At 43.2% G+C, this 25118-nt stretch overlaps 1 protein-coding gene across 4 annotated transcripts in view; it reads right to left on the bottom strand.

Moving 5' to 3' along the window:
* Positions 1–25118, bottom strand: part of CORO1C (coronin 1C) — a 191582-nt gene that overhangs the window by 7435 nt on the left and 159029 nt on the right. For all 4 annotated transcript variants that reach the window (XM_030218244.1, XM_030218245.1, XM_030218246.1 and 1 more), the window contains exons 4-9: positions 22735–22864; positions 15106–15287; positions 12134–12253; positions 6087–6191; positions 3124–3269; positions 202–259 (exon numbers count right to left, since the gene is read on the bottom strand). In XM_030218244.1, coding sequence (XP_030074104.1) covers positions 202–259; positions 3124–3269; positions 6087–6191; positions 12134–12253; positions 15106–15287; positions 22735–22864 — 741 coding nt within the window. The remainder of the gene's footprint in view (positions 1–201; positions 260–3123; positions 3270–6086; positions 6192–12133; positions 12254–15105; positions 15288–22734; positions 22865–25118) is intronic.

Here is a 25118-nt window from a genome sequence, read left to right as displayed (position 1 = left end):
CCTCAGGCATGACTTTATCCTTCAAAATTTACACTGTAGCCCACTGCAGTAGAGACAGTCGGACACACTCTCTCATGTGGCAGTAAAATCCTTCAGTTCACCCAAATGGGATCCTGTTGTCTTCATGTTTAAAATGTAAGAAATTATCCGATACACAAAAGCTGAACAGACACCCTTGGGCAACATTTTTTTGTGACTTACCTTTCTCGGAACAGTCATGATAATGGGTTCACATTTTCTCTCATGCAGTTTATAAAACCTGTAAAAAAAAAAAAAAAAAGAGATTGAACAGAAAGTTTCTCACAACAAACAAAAATACTGTAATTAACTAATGATGGTAATGAGTAGCCAGATGGTCCAACTAAGATAGCACATGATGCTGCGCAGAGACTTTAGATTTGACCTTCGGCCCCTGAAGTACCAGAGAAATCTGAAACCAGAAGTAGGAAGATGGATTCCCCTACGACAGCAAAACCTAAACTAGTAGGGAAAAGGCAACAGACTTCCAAGAACGATCCATTCAAATAAAATATTGAGGTTTATTGAGAGGCCAATAAGACTCGATACGATACTGAGTTTTGGAAATCGCCTGCATCAGGAGTCTAGCTATCAAACATATATGCATTTCAACTAAAACTTAACGCAGAAAAAACACAGTCTCATCCTCTCATCCCAATATAACACGAACAAACCCACCAACATAACCACCTCAGACTACACCCTCCCGAAACCTCACACTAGAGAGCCAAGTGAAAACTACAAAGAAGAAAATGTTCCACTCAATGTGGAAGCTCAAACGAGTGAAAGCTTTCCCCCCCCCCCGAGAGAAATATTTCGCAACTTGGTACAATCTATGGTACTAAGCCATCTAGACTACTGCAACGGTATCTATGCGGAATGCAAAGAGCAAAATCAAAGAAACTCCAAACTGCTCAAAACACAGCAGCCAGACTTTGGAAAAATGAAATTCGAAAGCGCCAAACCCCTACGAAAAGAACTGCACTGGCTCCCAATCAAAGAACGCATCGCGTTCAAAATCTGCACCCTGGTTCACAAAATCATTTACAGAGAAGCCCCGGGATACATGACAGACCTCATAGACGTAACAACCAGAAACACATCAAGATCAACACAAACATACCTAAATCTCCATCACCCAAGCTGCAAAGGACTCAAATACAAATCAACCTATGCATCCAGCTTCTCCTATATAAGCATACTACTATGGAATGCAATACCAAAAGCCGTGAAAACAATTCCGGAAATTACTAAAAACTAACTTGTTCAAAAAGGCATACCCTAACGATCCAACTTAAATGCCTTAACCCAGCAACACAACAAAACCAAAGCTCATACTGGACATAACTTAACTCTTCTTCTTACGATTCCCCAATGTGTCTGTCACACATGAACTTTACTTTACCACAACATCACTTTGTATTTGTTATAACTGGTATTGGCGATCGCCTCTACGGTACTATGTAAGTCACATTGAGCCTGCAAATAGGTGGGAAAATGTGGGATACAAATGTAATAAATAAATATATAAAAAAATACATCTTACAAAATACATGTTAGTAAAACAACACAAAGAAAACATTTAACAGTACAGTAAAATAAATTGTACATAGATTATATAAAGGACAGAACCAATGTATTTAAATCCATCGTATCTGCAACACATCAAAAAAATTGTTTAAAATTTAAAAACCAAAGACAATGTGCTTGAATAAAATGATATGACCTAACCAAGTATCTCATATCTTAGACCAAAACGTGAAAGCGTCAAAGCTTTAAAAAGACTGTTAGTTGAATTGTGTGAAAGATTTTATGTTAAAAAAAAAAAAGTGAATCCAGAAATCTCTCACCATGTTAAATAAAAACCATATATCATTAAGTATGGTTAGCACACAACAAGAACAGTGAACCACAAAGAAAATACATAAAGACAGACACTGCTAGTAGAACTGCATAAATATATTATACATATACTAATATTAAAATTGAGCGTCACGTCAAGACGAGTGATGCAAAATATTATGGCAGCAAACTTAGACTTTACAGAAAGGCAGTATATCAAATCCATGACCCTTTACCCTTACCATTTCCTCTGAAACCCAGCTACCATGGATCCCGAGTCTGGCTTCTAGGTGTTACCTTGCATGACGACTGGACCTCCCCGCCTCTCAGAGGTTAGGAACACTGTAAGGTCATCAAACCAAGCCCTCTGCATGGCAATGTTTAACACTGCCACCAAGCTACTGGTTGGCCCCTTTTTTCGTGGTTGCTCAATTGTTGGCATTTTTTTCTAAATATATTCTTCTATTTGTTGTAGCTATACGAATACTACATTGTGTTACTGTCCTCTCTTCGAGATTCTTAACTTTGTCTTTCACACCATCTTCTCCAACATCCATCAACAAAACTTCCAGTAAGCCCAAATTCTTCATCAGCTATGTATCACTGCCAACAATGATGAGCACAGCAACCAGCTCATCCTAATCCCCTCCCTCTTCCAATCTATTCTGTCCTATTAGAGAAGCCAAAATCTCCGCCCCTTTCCAAACCACCTGCTTCCCCCAGGGCTGTGCCTAGGGTCTCTGGCGCCCCCCTGCAGACCATCAGTTGGTGCCCCCCTGCAGACCATCAGTTGGCATGCGCGCGCGCCCCGCGCTTTAAATTTGCCTCTCTCCGCCTCCAATGTCTGCGCGTCAGTGAAAGTGCTGCCCGCCTGACATCTCTCCACCAGCCTTCCCCTTCGCTCGTTCGTTCCCTCTGTGTCCCGCCTTCTTCTGATGTCATTTCCTTGAGGGCGGGACACAGAGGGAACGAAGGAGTGAAGGGAAGGCCGGTGGAGAGACGTCAGACAGGCAGCGCTTTCACTGACACTGCTCAGACGTTGGAGGCAGAACGAGGTAAATTTAAAGCGCCGGGGAATCGGGGATGGAGCAGAGGAGTAAGTTTTTTTTTAATACAACTTGACGGTGCGGCACCCTTGAAGGCAGGCGTCCCCCTGCGGCGCTTACCACACTTACTGTGTTGGCACGGCCCTGGCTTCCCCAGTCCGTAACATTCCCATTTGTAACAATTAAAGACCCCCTCTTGCCCAAAGTGCCTTCTTACCTAGAGATCTCACATTTGTTCACATCGAGACCCCTCTTTGGCATGAATCCCATCCCCCTCTGCGGCTCCTTGCTGCTGAACGTGTTAAGGTAGTGAACATATGGAGATTCATCAGTTATCTCAAAATAGCGAATGCTGCTGTCACCCTGTGTGGTAGAAAACAACACACGGTTTACAGCGTGTAGAGTAGCGAAGGGTTCAGAGCATCAGACTGAGAATCAGGGGAGTAACCAGACCAGAGGGAATCGGCAACACGAGGTGCAGCAAACAAGATAGACAGTGAAGTGGTCCTCGGATGAAACATTAGCTGGAGGCACAGATGGTAATAGCCACAATTTTATTAAAAGACCCAACACGGTACTTGGTATTAGGTAGGGGGGGGGGGGACCCAAAGGATGGTGGCCTTGCTTACAATTAAGAATAACGCTGCATTAGTCCTCTCCTTGGGTTTGACTTGGCTGCTTAAAGGATGGAGGGAGACATTCCTAGAGATGGACCCTGTTTGGATTTCTAATAACCCAAGTAGTTCAACTTCATGGTTGAATTTCTTGTTCTATGTTAGATTTTGAAATAACATAGGTTGGGTGGATAAGGGTTGGGAGTTTGGGGGGAGGGGGGGGACTATCTTGGAATTGATTGATGACAGTTGTCATCTTGCCTGTCATTTATACTCAATGTGTTTTTGCTTCTGGACATTATGTATATTCCATTGTGAATTCTCACAATTTTGTCGTCGTCATCAATAAAAATCGTTGAAAGTTAAAAGACCCGACATGGCCCGTGTTTTCGCACATTGCTGTTACTGGGAAGGAGTGCCATGGCTCTATCCCATTTCTACCGTTTCAACATCGCTGGAAACCTAACCTGTAAGATTGACCCTTGACACAGGCAACACGCCGAAACACGGGCCATGTTGGGTCTTTTAATAAAATTGTGGATTCTATCATTTCTGCCTCTAGTTTATTTGGCAAGAACCAGGGTAGCCAGGGTTCAAATTCCATTTCTCTCCTTAATTCTCCTGGTGACCTTGGGGGGAGTCATCTCAACCTCCATTGCCACAAATACAACATATTGTAAGCTCACGAAACTGAATAAGTACCTTTTAGATGAAGGGAAGTTATTTAAATCTCAAAACACTAAAGAAAGCCTCTTTTAATACATGTCAATACAGCAAACGAACGAACGCTTTGGATGACAGGTTGGGTAAAGCTGAAACCTACACTGGACTAAACATATCTAATAAGGAGACAAAAAAAAAAAAAAGAATCTAAATTTTTACACATTTAGAAAGGACTAACTTCATAAAATCTGTATACATTTTTTTTCATCAGGACTAAACATTGTCATTTTAGGTCTGAACAAGACTCCTGTCCATGACATGAAACTGTCACCTACTGCTCAGATGTTCTGTTAACAGAGTTTGATATAAATCAGACACGCAAGCCATCATGATTAGAACACGTGCAGATCTGTTCATTTGCTTGATCGAGCTGATAAGCAGCAAACAATTCTGGTTATAGTGTGACAGACACTTATCTTTGTCAGATCACTTTGGAACCTTGCTTATGTTAGTATGCAAGTTATTCTGTAACCCACCTAGGTGGATTATAAAAAAATAAAATTCAAAAAGGGATACTGGATCCTGCTAATGAAGCTTGCCCATCTGTCTTCACTGCACCCACCTCCGAGACAATGTAGTTCCTCTCCCACCACCTGATGTCACTTCTAAAGCCCTCAAATGCAGGAAGTGAGATCGAACAGATTTAGATTGAAAAGGAAAGAGGAACATAAAACCTTTGCCCAACATCTGTAGGAATATATTTCAGCTCAGATACAGATCAGAATATTTGGACATGGTTTATTAAAACTAATTCCCTACACTGGCTGAAGCGGTGGTAGAAGCAATTTTGGAAGCTGTGCACTAGACAGCAGAAACCTGCACAGCGTCACCTGCTGTGCTCTAAACCAATCAAATGCTGCCTTAAGAACGTATCTGAACAAATCAGAAAAGGTTAAACACTTTTAGAAACAAAAGTGCTCAATTACCTTTTGTTTTCATAAGAAATTAAGGGGGATGCTTTTTACTGAAATGTATGCATGAAAATATTTTTATATTTCCTTTGCATTTTATTGTGTTTTTTTTTTTTTATTTGTTTTGATACAACTTGTTTGCTAAGGTGTCTGATAGATCGTAACATATTTGAAAACCTGTCATTCCACAAGGTCTGTGGAATATTTGGCCACAACCTTCCCCTCCCCACCTCACATGTTTAAAAGTCTTGCTGGGGGAGAAAAACAAGACAGAAGGGGCTCAGAGGAAGGAAAAGGATTACAGAAGGACTGTGGAATTTAAGAGCTTACATGGATTTTACGAAAACAGCTTTTTACTACATATTATGGGTCTTTTGGGTTTTGATGTGGGGTTGGGGGGGTGTAAAAAGTAGTTAGCATATCTGGGTTTAAAAAAAAGGTTTGAAGGACAAAGTCCATAGCCTGCTATCGAGATAAGCACTGGCTTTCCCCATGTCTATCCCTGGGATCAGTAACATAGTAACATACTATAGTAACATAGTAGATGACGGCAGAAAAAGACCTGCACAGTCCATCCAGTCTGCCCAACAAGATAAACTCATATGTGCATGGAATCTTGATACTCCTTGAGGTTCTGCCAAGTACTTATGATCTGGACCGGCCGCTGTTGGAAGCAGGATGCGGGCTAAATGGACCATCGGTCTGACCCAGTATGGCTTTTATGATGTTCTTATGTGAGAAAGGTTTATGTATTTTGTATGATGGGAACCATTGATCAGCTGATTGTTGCATCCACGCTATACAGCCTTTGGGTTGAAAGTGTGAGTTGTTAAAAAAAATTATATTTAAGATAAATGTTTTAAAATAAATAAAGACCCCAGGCCCAGCTGTTTGGACACCTCATTACTTCTCCCACATAAAAGCCTCTTTACCTTTCCACACAAATACATAATGTTCGTATCCGGATCATAAAATGGCAGCAGCACCCCATTGCTTGTATCCATTTCATGAAGCGCAATTGGCTCGTCCATCTTTTTCTGTATAGAAAGAGATATTAAAGTAATCAAAATATGTTTGATTCTTCATCTATACAACAGAAACAAACCAAAGCAACGTTGTCTGAGAAGCTTTCTAAAGGCTTATTAAAGACTCCTACTGCGAGTCTAGATCAAATTGACAAAACTCCAAAAAAATTACCAGATGGATCATTCACCCCTGAGCTCTTATATACTTCTGATTTCATTTACATCTCTTGCTAATGATACACCATGTATTTTTAAGGTTTTCCTCATCTAAGAAAGCATCAGAAACACGGATTATCAATTCTAACTAGTATATTTTCAGAAGGTGTACATTAAGCCATACATTTTGTTAAGAAAGGATCAAACGAGGTGAAGGTAAGGAGTATAGACAAGTTTAGAAAGAGTTTGAACTCATTCCTGAAAGATGGGTCATTAACTATTAGCCAGATAGATTTGGAGATAATCTCTTCTGGATCTCCTTGTTGGGATGTGCTGCTTCACGTTGACCACTGGTCTGACCCAGTGTAGCACCGCATCATTGTTTTTGGGTCTCTTTCCTGAGGTGACAAGAGGTGCAGGTCAAACCTTTGAGCAAGCCAAGTAGAGAGAATTGGACTCTCAGGCTTCCACGCTTCACAGCGCTGAGCTCTTTAACCAGTGGCCCTCCATTCCCAGGGAAAATGTCTGTCTTCATCGCCTCTTAGAAGTTCCTATGCTCAGGGTGGGTGGGCGGGGGGGGGGGGGGGGGAATTCCCCGGAACTCCAAGGGAGGCCCGGCGCTGTGGTCTCTCTCTCTCCTGCTCCTGACGGCACCTGGGTCATCGTGTCCCAACAGGAGCAGTAGAGAGAAAACTCCAGCGCCGGGCCCCCCCCCCTTGGAGGCCGGGGAGGACCCGGTTGAGCAGACACAGCAGGCTGGCGGGGGGCCCTGCCAGCAGAAGAGATCTTCCTCCAGTGCTGCTCTTCTTCACAGTCTGCCGCATGGCCTTCCAAGTGGCTGATTTCCCCTCAGGCAGCGCATACTCTGTTTTGAAACCGAGCATGCGCGACCTGAGAGAAAAAGCAGCCACAGGGGCAGAAGAGCAGCGCTGGAGGAAGACTCTTCTGCTGGCGGGGCCTTGGGACCCCCACCAGCCAAGGTATTACGGTGGTGGTGGGTGGGGCGGCAGCAACGACAATCCTTGGGAGGGCGGGCAGCGGTGGCAATGATCCTGGGGGGGGGGGGGACGGGCCTAGCAGCAGCCCTGCCCCAGCTCTTAGCGGCCCTGCTTATGCTGTATACCACGACAGACTGTGCTCACAAATCGAATTAGCCTGAATCTGTTGTAGCTCTGTGGAAAATCAGCCATTTGTAGATCAGATAAAGAGAACCAATACAGGGGAATTCATTCTACCACAGACCTTTAAGGTTCGAGGTAAACTAAAATAATGCTACCCTCATTGTACTTATTAGAATGAGGACAGAATGAAAAATATATTTCCTTGATTGATGTCCCCCTGAATGCAGATGAGTGGTCAGGTTAACAAGGCTAAAAGAAAGGCATAGTTGTGTTTTTTGGGTTTTGTTTTGTTTTTTTTACCAGCTGATGATAGAAGTGTTTTCCCAAGGCCTACAATGATGATATCTTCAAAAGTAAAACGGTGAATTTCCAGAAGCCTGAGACATGGAATGATCTATCTAGGAAGACTGCAAGGTGCAACTCTATTTATGGTGATGCCATCTAGTGGCTACTTGTTTAACTACTCTGTCAACACCTTTAAATTTTAGTCATAAAACTTCGTACCAACTGCATTTAGTTCACCTATTTCTAGCTGTGAAGCACATAACGCTGAGAGGTGACCCTCCATACTTCAGTATTCCCATCATCTCCTCGGTCTTCCAAGCTACAGTTGCTTGCAGTATTCCAATCCTCACTGGCCCTTGCAGAATGAACTATAATGCATGGGAATTTCAGTACTACTACTACTACTTAACATTTCTAGAGCGCTACTAGGGTTACGCAGCGCTGTACAAATTAATAAATAAGGACGGTCCCTGCTCAGAAGAGCTTACAATCTAAAGGACGAAATGTCAAGTTGGGTACTCTAGATTTCCCGAGTAGAGGTGTTGTGATTAGGTGCCGAAAGCGACATTGAAGAGGTGGGTTTTGAGCAATGATTTGAAGATGGGTAGCGAGGGGGGCCTGGCGTATGGGCTCAGGGAGTTTGTTCCAAGCGTGGGGTGAGGCGAGGCAGAAAGGGCGGAGCCTAGAGTTGGCGGTGGTGGAGAAGGGTACTGAAAGGAGGGATTTGTCTTGGAAGCGGAGGTTACGGGTAGGGACGTAAGGGGAGATGAGGGTAGAGAGGTAAGGAGGGGCTGCGGATCGAGTGCATTTGTAGGTTAGTAGGAGAAGCTTGAACTGTATGCGGTATCTGATCTGTAGGTGTGGAATAGCAGCCTAATGGTTAGAGTAGTGGGCTGAGAACCAGTGAAGATGGGGTTCAAATCCCACTGATGTTTCTTGTGAGCTTGGACTAGTCACTTAACCCTCCATCGATTTAGGTACAAACGGATTGTAATCCTTCCCGGAGCTACTGAGAAAAGGTGATAGCAGTGGCGGCTCTACCATTATGGCCAACTGAGGTGGGGGCCTCAGGCAGTACTCTTTGTGGAGCGGCATCCCCTTACGCCTGCCATGGTCTGGCATCTCCCCCCACCCTTCCTTCCTCAATCCCAGGCAGCGGCGGCAGCGATTCCCATAGGCTGCCCTGCTGGCGATGAACTGAGAGATATATTGGTCTTGGGGGGGGGGGGGGGGGTGCAGGAGCAGCATCTCATCCCTCACCTCAGGCAGCAGATTGCCTTGGGCCGCCCCTGGGTGGGAGTTAAATCCAAATCCCATCACACCTTTACTACTACTACTATTTAGCATTTCTATAGCGCTACAAGGCGTACAAGCGCTGCACAAACATAGAAGAAAGACAGTCCCTGCTCAAAGAGCTTACAATCTAATAGACAAAAATAAAGTAATCAAATCAATTAATGTGTACAGGAAGGAGGAGAGGAGGGTAGGTGGAGGCGAGTGGTTACAAGTGGTTACGAGTCAAAAGCAATGTTAAAGAGGTGGGCTTTCAGTCTAGATTTAAAGGTGGCCAAGGATGGGGCAAGACGTAGGGGCTCAGGAAGTTTATTCCAGGCGTAGGGTGCAGCGAGACAGAAGGCGCAAAGTCTGGAGTTGGCAGTAGTGGAGAAGGGAACAGATAAGAAGGATTTATCCATGGAGCGGAGTGCACGGGAAGGGGTGTAGGGAAGGACGAGTGTGGAGAGATACTGGGGAGCAGCAGAGTGAGTACATTTATAGGTTAATAGAAGAAGTTTGAACAGGATGCGAAAACGGATAGGGAGCCAGTGAAGGGTCTTGAGGAGAGGGGTAGTATGAGTAAAGCGACCCTGGTGGAAGATGAGACGGGCAGCAGAGTTTTGAACCGACTGGAGAGGGGAGAGGTGACTAAGTGGGAGGCCAGCAAGAAGCAGATTGCAGTAGTCTAAACGAGAGGTGACAAGGGTGTGGATGAGGGTTTTGGTAGAGTGCTCGGAAAGAAAGGGGCGGATTTTACGGATGTTGTAAAGAAAGAAATGACAGGTTTTGGCGGTCTGCTGGATATGAGCAGAGAAGGAGAGAGAAGAGTCAAAGATGACCCCAAGGTTTCGAGCTGAGGAGACAGGGAGAATGAGAGAGCCATCAACAGAAATAGAAAACGGGGGGAGCGGGGAGGTGGGTTTGGGGGGGAAAATGAGAAGCTCGGTTTTGGTCATATTTAATTTCAGGTGGCGTTGAGACATCCATGCAGCAATGTCAGACGAGCACGCTGAAACTTTGGTTTGGATGCAAGGTGAGATATCAGGGGTAGACTCTGTGGCCTTTCCCTTCTGCCTCCAGTACTCAAGGGGCAGAATTCACACCCTGACCCAAATATGCCTTATTTTCCTCATTCCTACAGGATAGGAGAATAAAGAAGAGGAAAACAGGAAAAAAGTAAAAGAGGTGATGGAGAAAGAGAGACAAAGTGAAGGGAAGACTGGATGAAGAAATCTCCACTCTGGATTGAAGAAGAGATGAAGTCCTGCTAGCCCTAATCAGAATTTAAAACTAGGCCAGCAAGCTGGTAATGAGACAGAAAAACAGGCATGGATTTTACTGCACATTTCACAAATTTTCTGTACTGGGAAGGGAAGGGAGTCGCATAAAAATGGCATCAAGGTGATCAAATACTTCCAGAGGTGTAAAAAACAAAAGAAACATCCTAGTTCTTAGAATTGAACATACAAAGGCAAAGGGCTCATGAACTCACTTGCTCAGGAACCCACAATCAGCTGTATGAGAACTAGAACCCGAGTTCTACGTCCCAGTATTGTGCTACAGCATTCTAGAACATGGGTTCTCAGGATACCTACAATGAATGCATGCACTACCTCCATTGCATGTAAATCTCATGCATGTGTGGGTATCTCTGAAAACCTGACTGGCTAGGTGTGTCTTGATGACTAGGCTGAAAACCCTGTTCTAGTAGAGTTGCCAAGTTACCCAGTTCCAAGCTGGAGACTTTTTGGCCAGTCATGGTTTTGAACCGACATGGGATTTGTAGTGCCCGAGTATTTTCTGTTTCAGGGAGAGCTTTGAGTAGAACATCTCAATTCTTTCTTAACTTTCTTGTCAGGTACTTGTGACCTGGATTGGCCACTGTTGGAAACAGGATGCTGGACTTGATGGACCTTTGGTCTTTCCCAGTATGGCAATACTTATGTACTTAGGATTCTGAATGGAATCTTGCTACTTTTTAGGGTTCTAAATGGAATGTTGCTATACACTTTGAAATTCTGCATGGAATCTTGTTATTCTTTAGAATTCTAGAATCTTACTACTCTTTGGGGTTCTACATGGAATGTTGCTTTTGTTTGGGTTTCTGCCAGGTACTTGTGACCTGGATTGGCCACTGTTGGAAACAGGATGCTGGGCTTGATGGACCTTTGGCCTTTCCCAGTATGGAAATACTTATGTACTTATGTAACTTTCCTACATTTAAATGCATTTTTTCTTCTTTGTTCTCATATCAGGCTGTGAAGCTTGGATAATGCTTCCTAAATATAAGAAAACACACATTCTACCCCCTAATTCTATTTTTAAAAAAAGTTGCTAAAAACTGCGTGCACAAATTTGGGCATGTGTTCAATTTACATGTGCAATTTAATTGAAGCTAATTAGCACCAATTGGCTTTTTAACGAGCAGTCACTGGCCTTACATTTAACTGAAACGTATGCCAGAGTGAAAAAAAGGTGGTGCGGAAATGGCAGGGTCATGGGCGGATGGGGGCGTGCCTTTAAGTTACGCACATAGAGAATAAGGGCATCCGCGCCTAAATTTATGCACGAGGATTTGCACATTTTAATTGGCGCAAATGGCTGTGCCTAACGTTAGGCACGATTCCTGGGCGTAAGCGCTATTCTACAAATCGTACCCAACTTTAAATCGCATTTTGAATAGCACTTTTTTCCGCGTTGATTTTTCGGCACCGTATATAGAATTTACCCCATATGGCTTTTCCAAAAATGACTGAAAAAAAATACAAATATTCTCGAGATAATTTTAACTCATTTCCATACATTCTCAGTGTCTGGCTGGCTTCTTTACTGTGATCCATGACAAAACAGTGATCCGGAAATTCGTGGAATATAAAAAAAGACAATGTATGAAACTACAGCTGTAAGACCCACAATGCACTGTGATAGGATAGTCAGAAATCCAGGCCTATCCCAAAATCTCCAGCCTGGAACCAGGTACCTTGGCATCTCTGTTCTAGGAGGTTGTAGTATTCTATTCATTAAGCATTCCTCTCTTTCATTCCTTAAAGGAGGCAGCATTATGTATAATTTAAACACTCATTATACACACACAATAAAATGTGCCCACAACCTTACCGGATTCCAGAGTGCAAGCTGCCGTTCACTCATGCGGCTGAAACCAGTGGTGAAAATGTTTCCATCTGAAAGGAAGATGGCTCTCATTGGCCGAGCGCCTTCATGCGCTCGCTCTCTCTCCTACAAGAAACCACAGGTAAGAACAGTTTAAAAAGTACGTTACTAGAGAAAATGACAACACAAAAGCACAACTCAGTCACTCTAGTACCAAAGTGAAAAGCCAAAAAATGCCTCCAAAATTTCTTTCAATCCAAATACAACACTTTGCAAACTGACTAATTCCACAGAGGCACCACAAAATTCCAATTATATAAGCCCCCCCCCCCCCCACAATCATTATAGTACGCTAGACAGATATAGTGGCGCTATACAACTGTGAGACTGTAAGACCTTTGGGGAAGGCCCAGCACACCAAGTACATAAAAAGCCCCCCCCTCCCCCCCCCAAGGCAACAGGAGATAAAGGGCCCAATATTTAAAGGATTTATACTCTTGTCCTCTTTGAAAATTTACTAGGGCTGAGTACATACATTTTTACTCAAAATTTAGAAATATAAAGAGTGGGTGGCAACAGGGGCAGATTTAGGAAAGGGAAAGAAATTTGGAGCTTAGCACCGATTCTCAGCACTAGGCTCATAAATCTAGGCAAACGAATGGCAGACCTAAATTTTTAAAGTATAACTTAAGCTCCTAAATTAAGATGAATTTTCAGTTGAAAGCTTAAGCTCCTAAGTTTGGTTGAAAATAGGGCACAAAGTTATGAGGTTAACTTATGAGCCTCAGTTGATCACACATTATGGAGGAGGAGTGGCCTAATGGTTAGAGCACCTGTCTTGCAATCCAGAGGTGGCCAGTGGCTGCTCCTTGTGATCTTGGGCAAGTCACTTAACCCCCCCCCCCCCCCCCCCGTTGTCACTTCTTCCTGTTCTGGGGCAGAGCCAGCAGGCCTACACCAACAGACAGACTGGCCCTTAGCATGTTAGTTTATCTTCTTGTCGTCGCTGCTGCTGAGGGAAGCAGCAACAGCGGCTTGGGTGACAGCGAGCGAGCAGGAAGGAGGGAAGCAGCAGTGGCAGCTTGGTGACAAGCGGGAGGGAGGGAGGGAAGCAGCAGCAGTGGCTTGGTGACAATCATAGGAGCCATCTTTTCAAAATTATTGGAGGTGCTAAGCCCAGTGGAAATAACCCCTCCCTGGAAACATACAAGGAATTTTCTCAACATTGGGGGTGCTCAAGCACCCACAGAGTCGGCTCCTATGGTGACAACGGGAGAGAGGTGGGGGAGTCCCGAATCGGGCTCCCGATTTTTTTCTGAATCAAATCAATTGGCCCAAAACGAAAATCCCCAAATCGATTTGAATCATGAATTGGCCGGCACTGCTTCATACCGACCTGCCCTGTGTGTGCAGTCTTGTACTGATAGCTCAGAAACACCAGTGGAAACTGGGCAGGGTCTCTGACCCGGCATATAGCGTCAAGCCCTAGATAAGCCCTGCTGTTCCATGGGTTTCCATGGTAACAAGCAGTCCATATGGATGAGAGGGTGGGGCTTCTGCAGGGCATTAAACTGTCAGTACCGAGGGCCTTCGCCAAGCTCCTCAAGGTTTTGTTTTTTTAACTTTTCCTTCTTAAGTTTTTACGGCCACTGCTGCCATTCCGGGTCAGCAGCACGTCCAAAGGTGAAAGGGTATACAGAAGATCCAGGTATACATAATGGGAGTCACCTCCTCCTTCTCATTGCCTCCCCCCAATCAATGATACTAAAAGGAACCAACACCCCCTCCCCCTAACCCTTGCAATAAAGTAATAAATTGTGGTGGAGGGGTTCCTCTCTCACTCACCGTTGCCTGTGAGCACCTAGTTTTTAAATCTGATCCTGTCTGAGACTAGTAGACTAGTACTTAGTCTAGTTACAAAGGAAATGATGGCAAAAAAAATAAAAATAAAAGGCTATATGGCCTAACCAGTGTTGCCAGATGGGTGGGTTTCCCACCCAATTGGGCTGGTTTTTAAGCCAGGATGCTGGAAATTTTCAAAGGCTGCGGGCTGCGGGAAATTGGGCTTCTTTTTCGTTGCAGCTGTGCAGGGTTTGGGCTCTTTTCCGGGGCTTCTATTGGTCCAATTTGGTCCAATAGAAGCTTTTCCGGGGTAGGGTTGACATCAGGGGCGGGGTTAATGACATCAGAGGTGACGTCAGGGGCGGGGCTAACGGCATCAGAGGTGACATCAGGGGCGGGGCGGTGATGTTGGAGGCGGGGTCGGTGATGTTGGAGGCGGGGTTTGACTATGGGTGGGTTTTGGGCGGGGAAAATTTTTCCCATCTGCCCCCACTGGGCCTAACCAGTTTACCTACCGAAACCAACAGCCTAATTCTACAACCCATTCACCCCCAGAGACCCTCTGTGCTTGGCCCATGCTTTCTTGAATTCAATTACTGTCCTGGTCTGCACATCAGAGGCTGTTCATGAATCCACCACCCTTTCAGTAAAGAACTATTTACTTCGATTACTCCTGTTTTGTTTTTAAGCTCTGAAATTTGCAGCAAGCATGTGGGACTTGAGTTCTAAAGCAAAAATGAGAAAAAAAAAATAGCGGCAATTAAATTTGGCTAGCCTGCTAGTTCAACCTACTTACAATCTCATTTTCAAAGGGAAATCCCATGTAGCATTTCCGGATGAAAATACTGCCACAGGAAACAGAGTTCCATGTAGATGCAAAAAGAGTTTGCAAAGGGTTATCAAAATGAAAGCCCTGCACTTCACATTCCCTCCCCCAGCCTCTCACTGGCTTGGAGAAGCCCCTTTGTCAGAGTGGATAAATTCTGTGGGTCCTTTTACAGCATTGGAAGGCCAATTCTCTGCAGGACTTTTCCCACTCTAACTAGAGAAAAGAAGCTTTGCAAACTTTTCATGCCTGATCTATATGAAATTGGTTTTTAATACCCAAGAGCACACTGAGGGTAGGTGATACTCACAGCTGTGATTTCCTGCTTCCTGGGATCGATCACTCGTACTTTCTTATCTTTTGAGGCCGTGCAGATGAGGCTGCCATTGCGATTCCAGCAGACATTGTAAATCATATCATAATGCATGTCATCCAGGTTTAGGAGGGCTTCCCCAGTTCCAACATTCCAGATGATAATTGAATTATCACACCCTAAGTACAAAAATAATTATTATAATTCTGAAACTACCCTGCTTAAGAGAGTTGTAGCCAAAGACTGGACCATTTAATCAAATAGACAGCATAGTAAGCCAAGAGAACGCATGGCACATCACTTCAGAGAAGTAGTTCAAGAGATCTACCCCAAAGACGGCCATTTTCTAGAAGCAACAAGGCTCCTCTGGACATGTGGTCAAGCATGTTTTACAACTTCTCAGTGATGCCTGGGTCACTACTCATCTCTTCAATCTCCGCTCTTCCCCCTCCCCCCACACTACTCATTTCTTCAACCTCTGCTCTCTCCCCCACCCCCCCAAAAAAAAAACAATGAAAGTTTACACACAGTTAAGGCTGATTGCTTTCTCACCAATACTACTTTACACTTGTAACAGTTTCAGAAGAGATCTGTATTTATTTTGCATGATTTGATAATACGCCTTAGGTCAAACTTCACAAAGTGTAGTACATAAGGGGAAAAAAACCCATAGAACACTGGAGAGTCCCCCTGGAGAGAAGCAGGCAGTTGTATCATCAATGGTCATCGACACGGATCAGATTTGGGAACTTCTACAGGACTGGATAAATCCCCAAGGCTACTCTCTTCACAGTTTTCTAAGACTTCTGATTATTTAATTTCACAGTTAACAGTGCACAGATTGAACAGACCTCTGGATTAGATAAGTGGAGACAAACAGAGGGGGAACCCCCCCCCCCTCAAAAAACAAACAAACAAACAAAAAACTTTTGGCACAGCTCAGATTAAAGAAAATACTTTAATTTAGAGACAAATTGAGTATTTAGCAAATCAAACAAAGAAATTATTTAAGATTTTTTTAACTTTCCAAACCACCATCAATATCACCAACTGATATGGTGAAGTGCTATATGAGAAAGATATTGGTGTTTTAATACATTAACATATGATATTAAGTTGTGTATATAATGTTTGTTATCATTTTAGGACTCTTAAGAAACGCAGATACAATTTTAGAATTAGTTCCGGTATCTGCAGGGTCTTTTATCTTTGAGTGCGACATCAGCTCACAGATTAGAGGATTTTTCTTCTTGCACTATATTTGCTCTGAACATTTATACTTCGAGGAGACTGAGCAGGTAAATGTTGCTTCATTTATCAGCACTGGGTTTTGATTCACAAGTGCACATGATTTCATAGCACGTTTCATGACGTATGCGCACACACACTTTTAATCTCTCATGGTGGTCTTTAATGTCATTCACGTTTGCACACATCATTAAGGGTTTTTATTTATTTATTTGTTGCTGTTGTATCCCACATTTTCCCACCTATTTACAGACTCAATGTGGCTAACAAGCACCAATCAAGAGTATGATATTAGGGGTCCTTTTACAAAGCAACAGTAAAACGTGGCCTGCGGTAGTGTGGGTGCATCTTTTCGGCATGAGCTGGGCCATTTTTACTGCGGCTGGGAAAAAGGCTATTTTTTTTTTTAATGGGCTGGGAAATGGGCCTGCGCTAATATTAAAACTAGTATGTGCCTATTTACGACCTGAGCCCTTACCATCACCCATTAACCTAGTGGTAAGGGCTCATGCACTACCCACATTTATTTTCTACCATGGGATTCAGTGCAGGCCAAACTCAGAATTACTGCTGGGCCCACGCGCTACCCCGGTGGTATTGCCAACTGGGCGTGCGCTACCTGCGCATTAGCCCCACGCCTTTGTAAAAGGGCGCCTTAGTCTTTTTAATTCTATCATCATTCTTTTTTCTACAACTGTAAATTTATTTTATATTGTAAATTAAGCATATTTGATTAATCTTTTAATAATGTAATCTTAAATAATGTAATCTCTTAAACTGTTTTTGCATGTTTTGGTTTAAGGTGACTCCTGATGAAGGCTGTTTAGCCGAAACACAGCCTGTGTTGCGTTCACTCGGCTAGGACTCGTTCATGCACAATAAAAGCCAAGTGCTTGACAAGACAGCGTCATCTTGATGCTTTTATCTTCGTCCACTCCTGTGACTGCTTTTCTTGCATCAAGAATCAAACATTCTAATGGAGTACATCTTCGCATATACTTTGATGCTAAACCATCAATTACATTCATAAAAGCAAAGGAGGCATATTCAATAATTGTCAGCGTAGCTGTATCAGAAATGGATTGCATTGCGCATGTAGAATGTTTGACTCCTGATGCAGTCATCCTTGCTGAAACACAGCTATGTCGAGTTTCATTCATCTACCAAACCTGAATCGTCCTCCATTTCATGCAATTTTATGAATAATAATGTGGTCAAATATCTACACCTCTTGGCCTCTGCCATATCCGTATTTGACCTCACGCCATTCCGGTTGTTAATCAGGCAGTTTCTAGAGTGAAACACATCAATGCAAAATCCAAAAGGGAAAATGTACTCAAGGTCTTTGATCAATTAGAGGATGATTTTCTTACTGTCCACATTATTGCAATCAGATCTCATGACATTACATTACATTACGTAGACATTTTGTTTGGTTTACAATAAAACGTAATTCAATATCCTGTTTTTTCAGGGACTGCAAATCTTGAAATAGGGGTGGCTCAAGGTGAGAAGTTCCGACCTTCACAGATAAGGGATAAATAAAAATACTATCCGTAAGGGACAGGAAGGAGTAATATCATGGGTTATATTTAACATGATATACTTCCTAGGAAATATCTGAATGGTAACAACTTTGCCTGGAGGCCTAACCAGTCTGATTGTCAGAATATCCCTCATATACATATGCGATTTACATACTATGGAAACCCCATGGAGGCAAATCTCTCATACGTGAAACCCAGGTCAGTTAAGTATTTGTTACATTGTGTATAATTATTTGGAAGCCCAGGCCTTTGGGGTTCTCTCTGCCACTGGACAGCTGAGCTCCAGTACCAGACAGAACCTAGGGGGTCTCTGAACCCCAAAACAAAACAATTGTTAGGTAAAGGATTTTTATCCTACCAAATCCCTGATCAATCAGGTTCAAAGCAGGTATCACCATCAATCTACAATCTTAAATGAAATAACATATATAAAAAAACAAATCAGCGTATTCATACTTGATCAAAACTGTATTTACAGCATCTCTAAGCTCCATACAAGTTGAAATTAATTGAATGATCAAAGGTAAAGTATTCCAAATACTAATTGTGCCTTAACCAAAAGCCTGTGAAAGAATCCATAGGACTGTTAGATCACGAAGAAGCAACAGGGGCAATCAGAAAGGACCAGGCCACAGTGGACAGATTTAATGAATTCTTTGCTTCGGTCTTTACAGAAGATGATGTAAGAGATCTACCTGTACCAGAAATGGTTTTCAAGGGTGATGTGGAGGAACTGAAAGAAATCTTGGGGAATCTGGAACACGTACTGAGCCAAATCGACAAGGTAAAAAAAAGAGTGATAATTCACCTGGACCAGATGGTATACACCCCAGGGTACTGAAAGAACTCAAACATGAATTGCTGATCTGCAGTTCATGATCTGTAACCTGTCATTAAAAATCGCCTGTAGTGCCTGAAGATTGGAGGGTGGCCAATGTAACATAGTAACATAGTAGATGACGGCAGAAAAAGACCTGCACGGTCCATCCAGTCTGCCCAACAAGACAACTCATGTGTGCTACTTTTGTGTATACCCTACTTTGATTTGTACCTGTGCTCTTCAGGGTACAGACCGTATAAGTCTGCCCAGCACTAGCCCCGCCTCCCAACCACCGGCTCTGGCATAGACCGTATAAGTCTGCCCAGCACTATCCCCGCCTCCCACCACTGGCTCTGGCACAGACCGTATAAGTCTGCCCTGCACTATCCCCGCCTCCCAACCTCCAGCCCCGCCTCCCACTACCGGCTCTGCTATCTAATCTCGGTTAATCTCGATTTTTTTCAAAGGGTGATCCAGGAAATTACAGACCAGTAAGCCTGACTTCAGTGCTGGGCAAAATAGTGGAAACTATTATAAAGAATAAAATTACGAAACACACAGACAAACATGGTTTAATGGGTCAGTCAGTATGGTTTCAACCAAAAGAAGTTTTGCCTCGCCAATTTGGTTCATTTCTTTGAAGGCGTGAATAAACATGTGGCTAAAGGTGAGCTGGATGAGGATCTAGATTTTCAGAAAGCTTTTGACAAAGCTCCTCACGAGAGACTCCCGAGAAAATTAAAAAGTCATGGGGTAGAGGCAATGTCCTTTTGTGGATTAGGAACTGGTTCTATTTAACATATTTGCAAATTATCTGGAAATTGGAACGAGTGAGGTGATTCAATAGTTTTGTGCCATCTGCAAATTTTAAAGTTGTCAAAACATATGCAGATTGTGAAAAATTGCAGAAAAAGACCTTAGGAAACTGGAACTGAGCATCCAAAATGACAGATGAAATTTAATGTGGACAAATGCAAGTGATTTACATTGGGAAGAACAATCCAAAATCATAGTTACCCGATGTTAGGGTCCACCTTAGGAGTCAGCGCTCAAGAAAAAGATCTAGATATCATTGTACACAATACGCTGAAATCTTCTGCCCAAAGTATGGCGGCAGCAGCAGCCAAACAAAGGAAACGGGATGCTAGGAATTATTAGGAAAGGGATGCAACGTAAGACCAAGAATGCCTCTGTATCGCTCCATGATGCGTTCAATTCTGGTCACTATATCTCAAAAAACAAACAAAAAAAAGATATAGCAGAATTAGAAAAGGTTCAAAGAAGAGCGACCAAAATGATAAAGGGGGTGGAACTCCTCTCGTATGAGGAAAGGCTAAAGAGGTTAGGGCTCTTTTGCTTGGAAAAGAGACTGCTTGGGGGGGGGGGGGGGGGGATATGATTGAGGTATAAAAAATCATGAGTGGTGTAAACAGGTAGAAGTGAATCGATTTTTCACTCTTTCAAAAATCGAAAGACCAGGGTACACTCAATGAAAATTACATGGAAATGCTTTTAAAACAAACAGGGGGAAATATTTTTTCACTCAAAGAATAGTTGAGCTCTGGAACTCTTTGCTGGAGGTTGTTGTAACAGCGGTTAGCGAATCTGGGTTTAAAATAGGTTTGGACAAGTTCTTGGAGGAAGTGTCCATAGTCTGTTATTGAGATGAAAATGGGGGAAGCCACTGCTTGCCCCGGAACAGGTAACTTCCTGTTCCGGGGCAGAGAGAGCAGGGAACCAGCGGAGCCAATGCAGCTCCCAGCGATGTGCACTCGGGGCGCATCACCCCTCGCCGCTTCCCTATGCAAGTATGAATGCGCTCCGGGGGGGGGGGGGTGCAGTGGCGACCCGCTCCGGGTGTCAGCCGCCCTCGCTACGGCACTGCTGCTGGAAGCAGGATACTAGGCTAGATGCACCATTGGTCTGACCCAGTATGGCTATTCTTATGTTCTTTCGTGAGCAGATTTAAAAACTTTAATCCCTTCGCTGATAGGAAATGCAAAATTAAACGTTTACTATTTAAGCCACTTAAAAGTTGAAACATAAAAGAAAAACCCTTAGGTGCATCACCATTCAAAGTTTTAAAAAAACAAAGCTTAAAGGGTCTCACCAGGAAGCTAAAGAAGACTCACAAAGGGATGATATAATCAAAACTTGCTTTCTTAAATATCAGTCTAGCATCAGTGGTCTCCAGGATAGAGCATCAATTTGCGGCCTTCAATATATCCCGTCTGTATGACAACTATCAACGCAGCTTACAGATATGTTGCAAGTTAACTCATTTAAAACATCAACCAACAAAGGGGTTGGGGAAGAATATGGAAGTACTTGGTTGAAGAGATGAGAAGCCTTGTTTCTTATAGCCTCCCGTCTTGCAATTCTCTATGGCCCTATGAACATTTAGGAAGATGAGGTCTGGGTGGGGGTATCGTAAAGTTTATATAAATGATACAGAAAAAAATTCAGTAGAAAGACTGTATCCGGTTGGTTGTTAGCTGTGATAAAGATTTGACTAAAACATCAAATCAACTATGTAGCTGAACAAAGCATGACCTCAAGCAGTGCAGTTTTAACTCGCCTTCCCCAGTCCCTTTCTTACATATACGTTAAAAAAAAAAGCAGAACAAGCAACACTAATTCTTGTGTAAGCCCAATCATACAAATAAAAGACTGCTCAAATTGCATTTGAATTTCTGAAATGTCCTCAACAAATGGACATGCAAATCTCTCTCATGTTTATTCATTAGGGACATCCTGAAAACCTGAAAGATGATGCAGAAGAGATCCAGATGACAAGTTTGAGCATCACTTGCATCTAATGACTGAAGAGAAGCAGGGCAGTGATCCTACAGTTACGTATAATGTTAAGTAATGAGATGGATTTCCCTCCCCTTCTTCTCCCATGGGCTCATAAACAGAACATTTAACGGTTTCCAAAACTCAAGCAAATCTTGGTTGATGTTGATGAAATGTGAAAACCATAACGACAAGGCGTTCTCTTAGTGAACAATATTACGATGCCATAATGCTTTTTAAAAGGAACACCCCCTCCCCCCCAGAAGTGGGAGTTCATGAGGTTCCTCTCTGGAATCCAAAGCTCGAACTTTATGGCCGCACCAATTTTGGTGCTCCTTTAAAAAGGAAGGTGCCAATGTTGCTCCACAGTCAGGGGGACAAGCTGATCCAGTGCTGCCTTTGCCCCACTGCATGCGGGGAGATGTAGTCCTTTTCTTATAGAACTTAAGGAAAGCAACACTACATCTCCTTGTACGCGATGGGGCAAAATCAGTACTAGCTCAGCCTGATCCTCTGGACATGGAACTCTTTTACCACCTTATTTAAAGGGTCTCGCCTTGCTAAGACTCCATATAAAAACCTGGAAACTAATTGCCCCTCCAGGACAGTGGCGTAGCCAAAGGTGGGCCGGGGCCCACCCATCAGTAGCACATGTTTAGCAGTAGCTGGTGGGGATCCCAAGCGCCGCCAGCTGAAGACTTTCCCCCTGATGGTAACGAAAACGCTACGCTCCATGATACTGGCACCTGCACATGATCAAGACTGCCAAGGTGGAAAGAAGTGTTTTCCCGCCAGCTGAGATATTTTTTTCATGGTGGTGGGGGGGGGGGGAGGGAGAACATGGTACCCCCACCCACTTCTTGCCCAGGCCCACCCAAAATCTGTTGTCTGGCTACGCCCCTGCGAAAAACTCTCTCACATTGAATTGGGCATTGCTACCTAAAGGAACAAGTTTGGGTCAAAACCACAGATGCCAACATTTCAAAAACATTGAGGTGCCAAACACAATACAAAATTACCACTCCCTGAACACAATGAATGAACTTGCTCAATACTAGGGGTGTTTAGCACCCACTGATGCCCAAGGACAAAATCCACATCTCCTTTCTTCTTGCAGACTTTGCCCCAACTTTAAAAGTGAAAACATGTACATACTTTTGTATTTCAAACTTGCCACAGGTAGGCAAGCGCTCACAACCACTTACACCTGCATACCTGCACTGAGCAGCACATTGCGGGCTGTTGGATGCCACGTCACGATGCCAACTCTCTTTGAGTGCCCCTCTAAGACCACCACGGGTTCTGTTAGAGAGTGGGCGAGCCCATTATCAGGGATTTGCCAGACCTGCATCAGAGGGGAAAACAAGGATTGTCATCAGCAGGAGAGCCAGGTTTCATAAAACCGCATGGTGAAGACAACCAAGGATGTTTTATCATTCCCATTTTAATTCCCTTATTTGTCCTGTTTGTCTGTCTTGATAGATTATAAACTCTGTTGAGCAGGGACTGTCTTTTACATGTTCAGTGTACAGCATTGCGTATGTCTAGTAGCGCTATAGAAATGATTAGTAGTAGTCTTTGGCATTCCGCACGGAATCTTGCTACTCTTTGGGATTCCGCACGGAATCTTGCTACTCTTTGGGATTCCGCACGGAATCTTGCTACTCTTTGTCCTTATCCCTTATTTATGCTGTTTGTCCATCTTGATTAGATTGTAAGCTCTGTCGAGCAGGGACTCTCTTAGATGTTCAGTGTACAGCACTACATACTACTTATTTCTATAGCGCTACTAGATGTAAGTAGTAGGTTTTGTTTTTCTTCTTAAATTCCTAGTACTTTGGAAGGCAATGGTAAAGAGAGACTTTTGAGAGATGTGGCTCATGCTCACAATTTTGTTGCAAAAAAAAAAAAAAAAAAATCAGAAAACAGACAGGTTGTTCCTATCCAGCAATAGTTACGGTCACCTAATGGTTCAGAGGTTCTCATGTCTGTGATCCAAATACTAACTACTGACACATTAACAACTCCAGTCTATTTAACAAAAAAATATATATATATATTTTTTTTACACAGTAAGCACTTGCTAATTGGAATACACTAATCACTTACATTTAGCAAAGGCATGTATCGAAAAAACTTTGAAGACTAAGTTTAAGGTCAGAGACAAAGTTGGGGCTCATTTTAAAGCACTTAGCCTTACAAAAGTTACATAAGTCTAAGTGCTCTGAAAATATGTCTCAAAAACTGCCCTAAGTTGTAAACGCTCAATGTAGCCAGTAGATGGCAGCACAGCTATTACAGTCTAGCTTTAATTTTTGTTCTTTGAAACATTTAGCATAGTGCTCAGTCTGTCTCAGAATACCCAACACATTTGCTATCGTGGGTTTGCCAAAACCCTACAGATGGTACTGGGTTTTGTTGTTACTTTCCCTCTCTCAAAAGTGTCAGATTACATACATATGCGAAAAGGCATTTTGGTAAGTTAACATTTTGGTGGTTTCAGCATCACTTCCCAAACCTGCTTCCTAGCTGCTAACATTGGCTAACCCCCTCCTCTCCCCCCTCCAACCCACACACATATTCCTCTAAACCTCCTCATGCCAATTTCTTCCGTGGAAAGTGGTTTGGGCCTCCATGTGCTAGTCAAAACACGTATTAAGTTAGTCCAATTAAAGAAGTAATCACCTTATTTTCCTTTGTTGTTGTTGTTTCTATTTATTAACCTTTAAAGTGGGCAAACATAGCCATCACACTGTTTACCTGTCTCCTCCAACCTTCCCTTCACTGTTACCATTTAAAAATTTCCCAGTGTGGGGGCCAGTGGTGTAACTATGTGGCCGAGACCAGCGCTGGACAAATGCTTCAGCTGGCAAGGGTTGGGGACCCCCGCCAGCCAAGGTATGTGAGGCAGAGGTGGCGGCAGGGGGGGGGTGCAGCAGGGAGACAGGCCAAAGTGTGCCCTCCCCACACACACACACATCGAGGTTCTGGGTGGGGGGGGGGCTTTTGTTTAGTCTGGGGGATGGGTGGACAGTGAAAAATAAAACAGGTTTACTTTTCTTTTATAAATGCCTTTCAAAAGTAGAAATCAATGTTGAGATGCTGGGTTATATCAACACTATTAATGACATGACTGATGGTCTAGCTCTTTTCATATATTGTATTAGGTTATTGCTTGGTGGGAGGTTATGCCAATCTTTTTGCACCATGATGCTGTGATGACTGCCACTGATATTGTTGGAGTGTTGTAATAAATGATTTCTCTATTAAAAAAAAAAATTCCCAGTGTGGTCTTTTAAAATCAGCATTCTTTTATCTCTTTTCCGTGTCCTTGTTGTAGGCACAAAGCAGGTGAAAATCAGATTTTTTTTTTTTAAGGTGACTGAATTATGAACATATACAAAAGATAGAAGCCTCTTTTCTGCAAGTCCAATCAGGTGTACAATATATTCAAGCCTAATACATTTTGCTTTTTAACATCAAAATGCCAGTGCTCCTAAGTGGTTCTCCTGTGCCACTTCCTCATTCCTACACATTCCGGATAACAACCACGTTTCCAAGCCCTTCCTGCAAAGCTCAGGATACCCTTAGACCTCTCT

Source organism: Microcaecilia unicolor, chromosome 11 (assembly GCF_901765095.1).
Source record: "Microcaecilia unicolor chromosome 11, aMicUni1.1, whole genome shotgun sequence".
Classification (NCBI taxonomy): Eukaryota; Metazoa; Chordata; class Amphibia; order Gymnophiona; family Siphonopidae; genus Microcaecilia; species Microcaecilia unicolor.
Note: the sequence above shows the minus strand (reverse complement) of the source record. Positions and strands in the feature narration are given on the sequence as shown.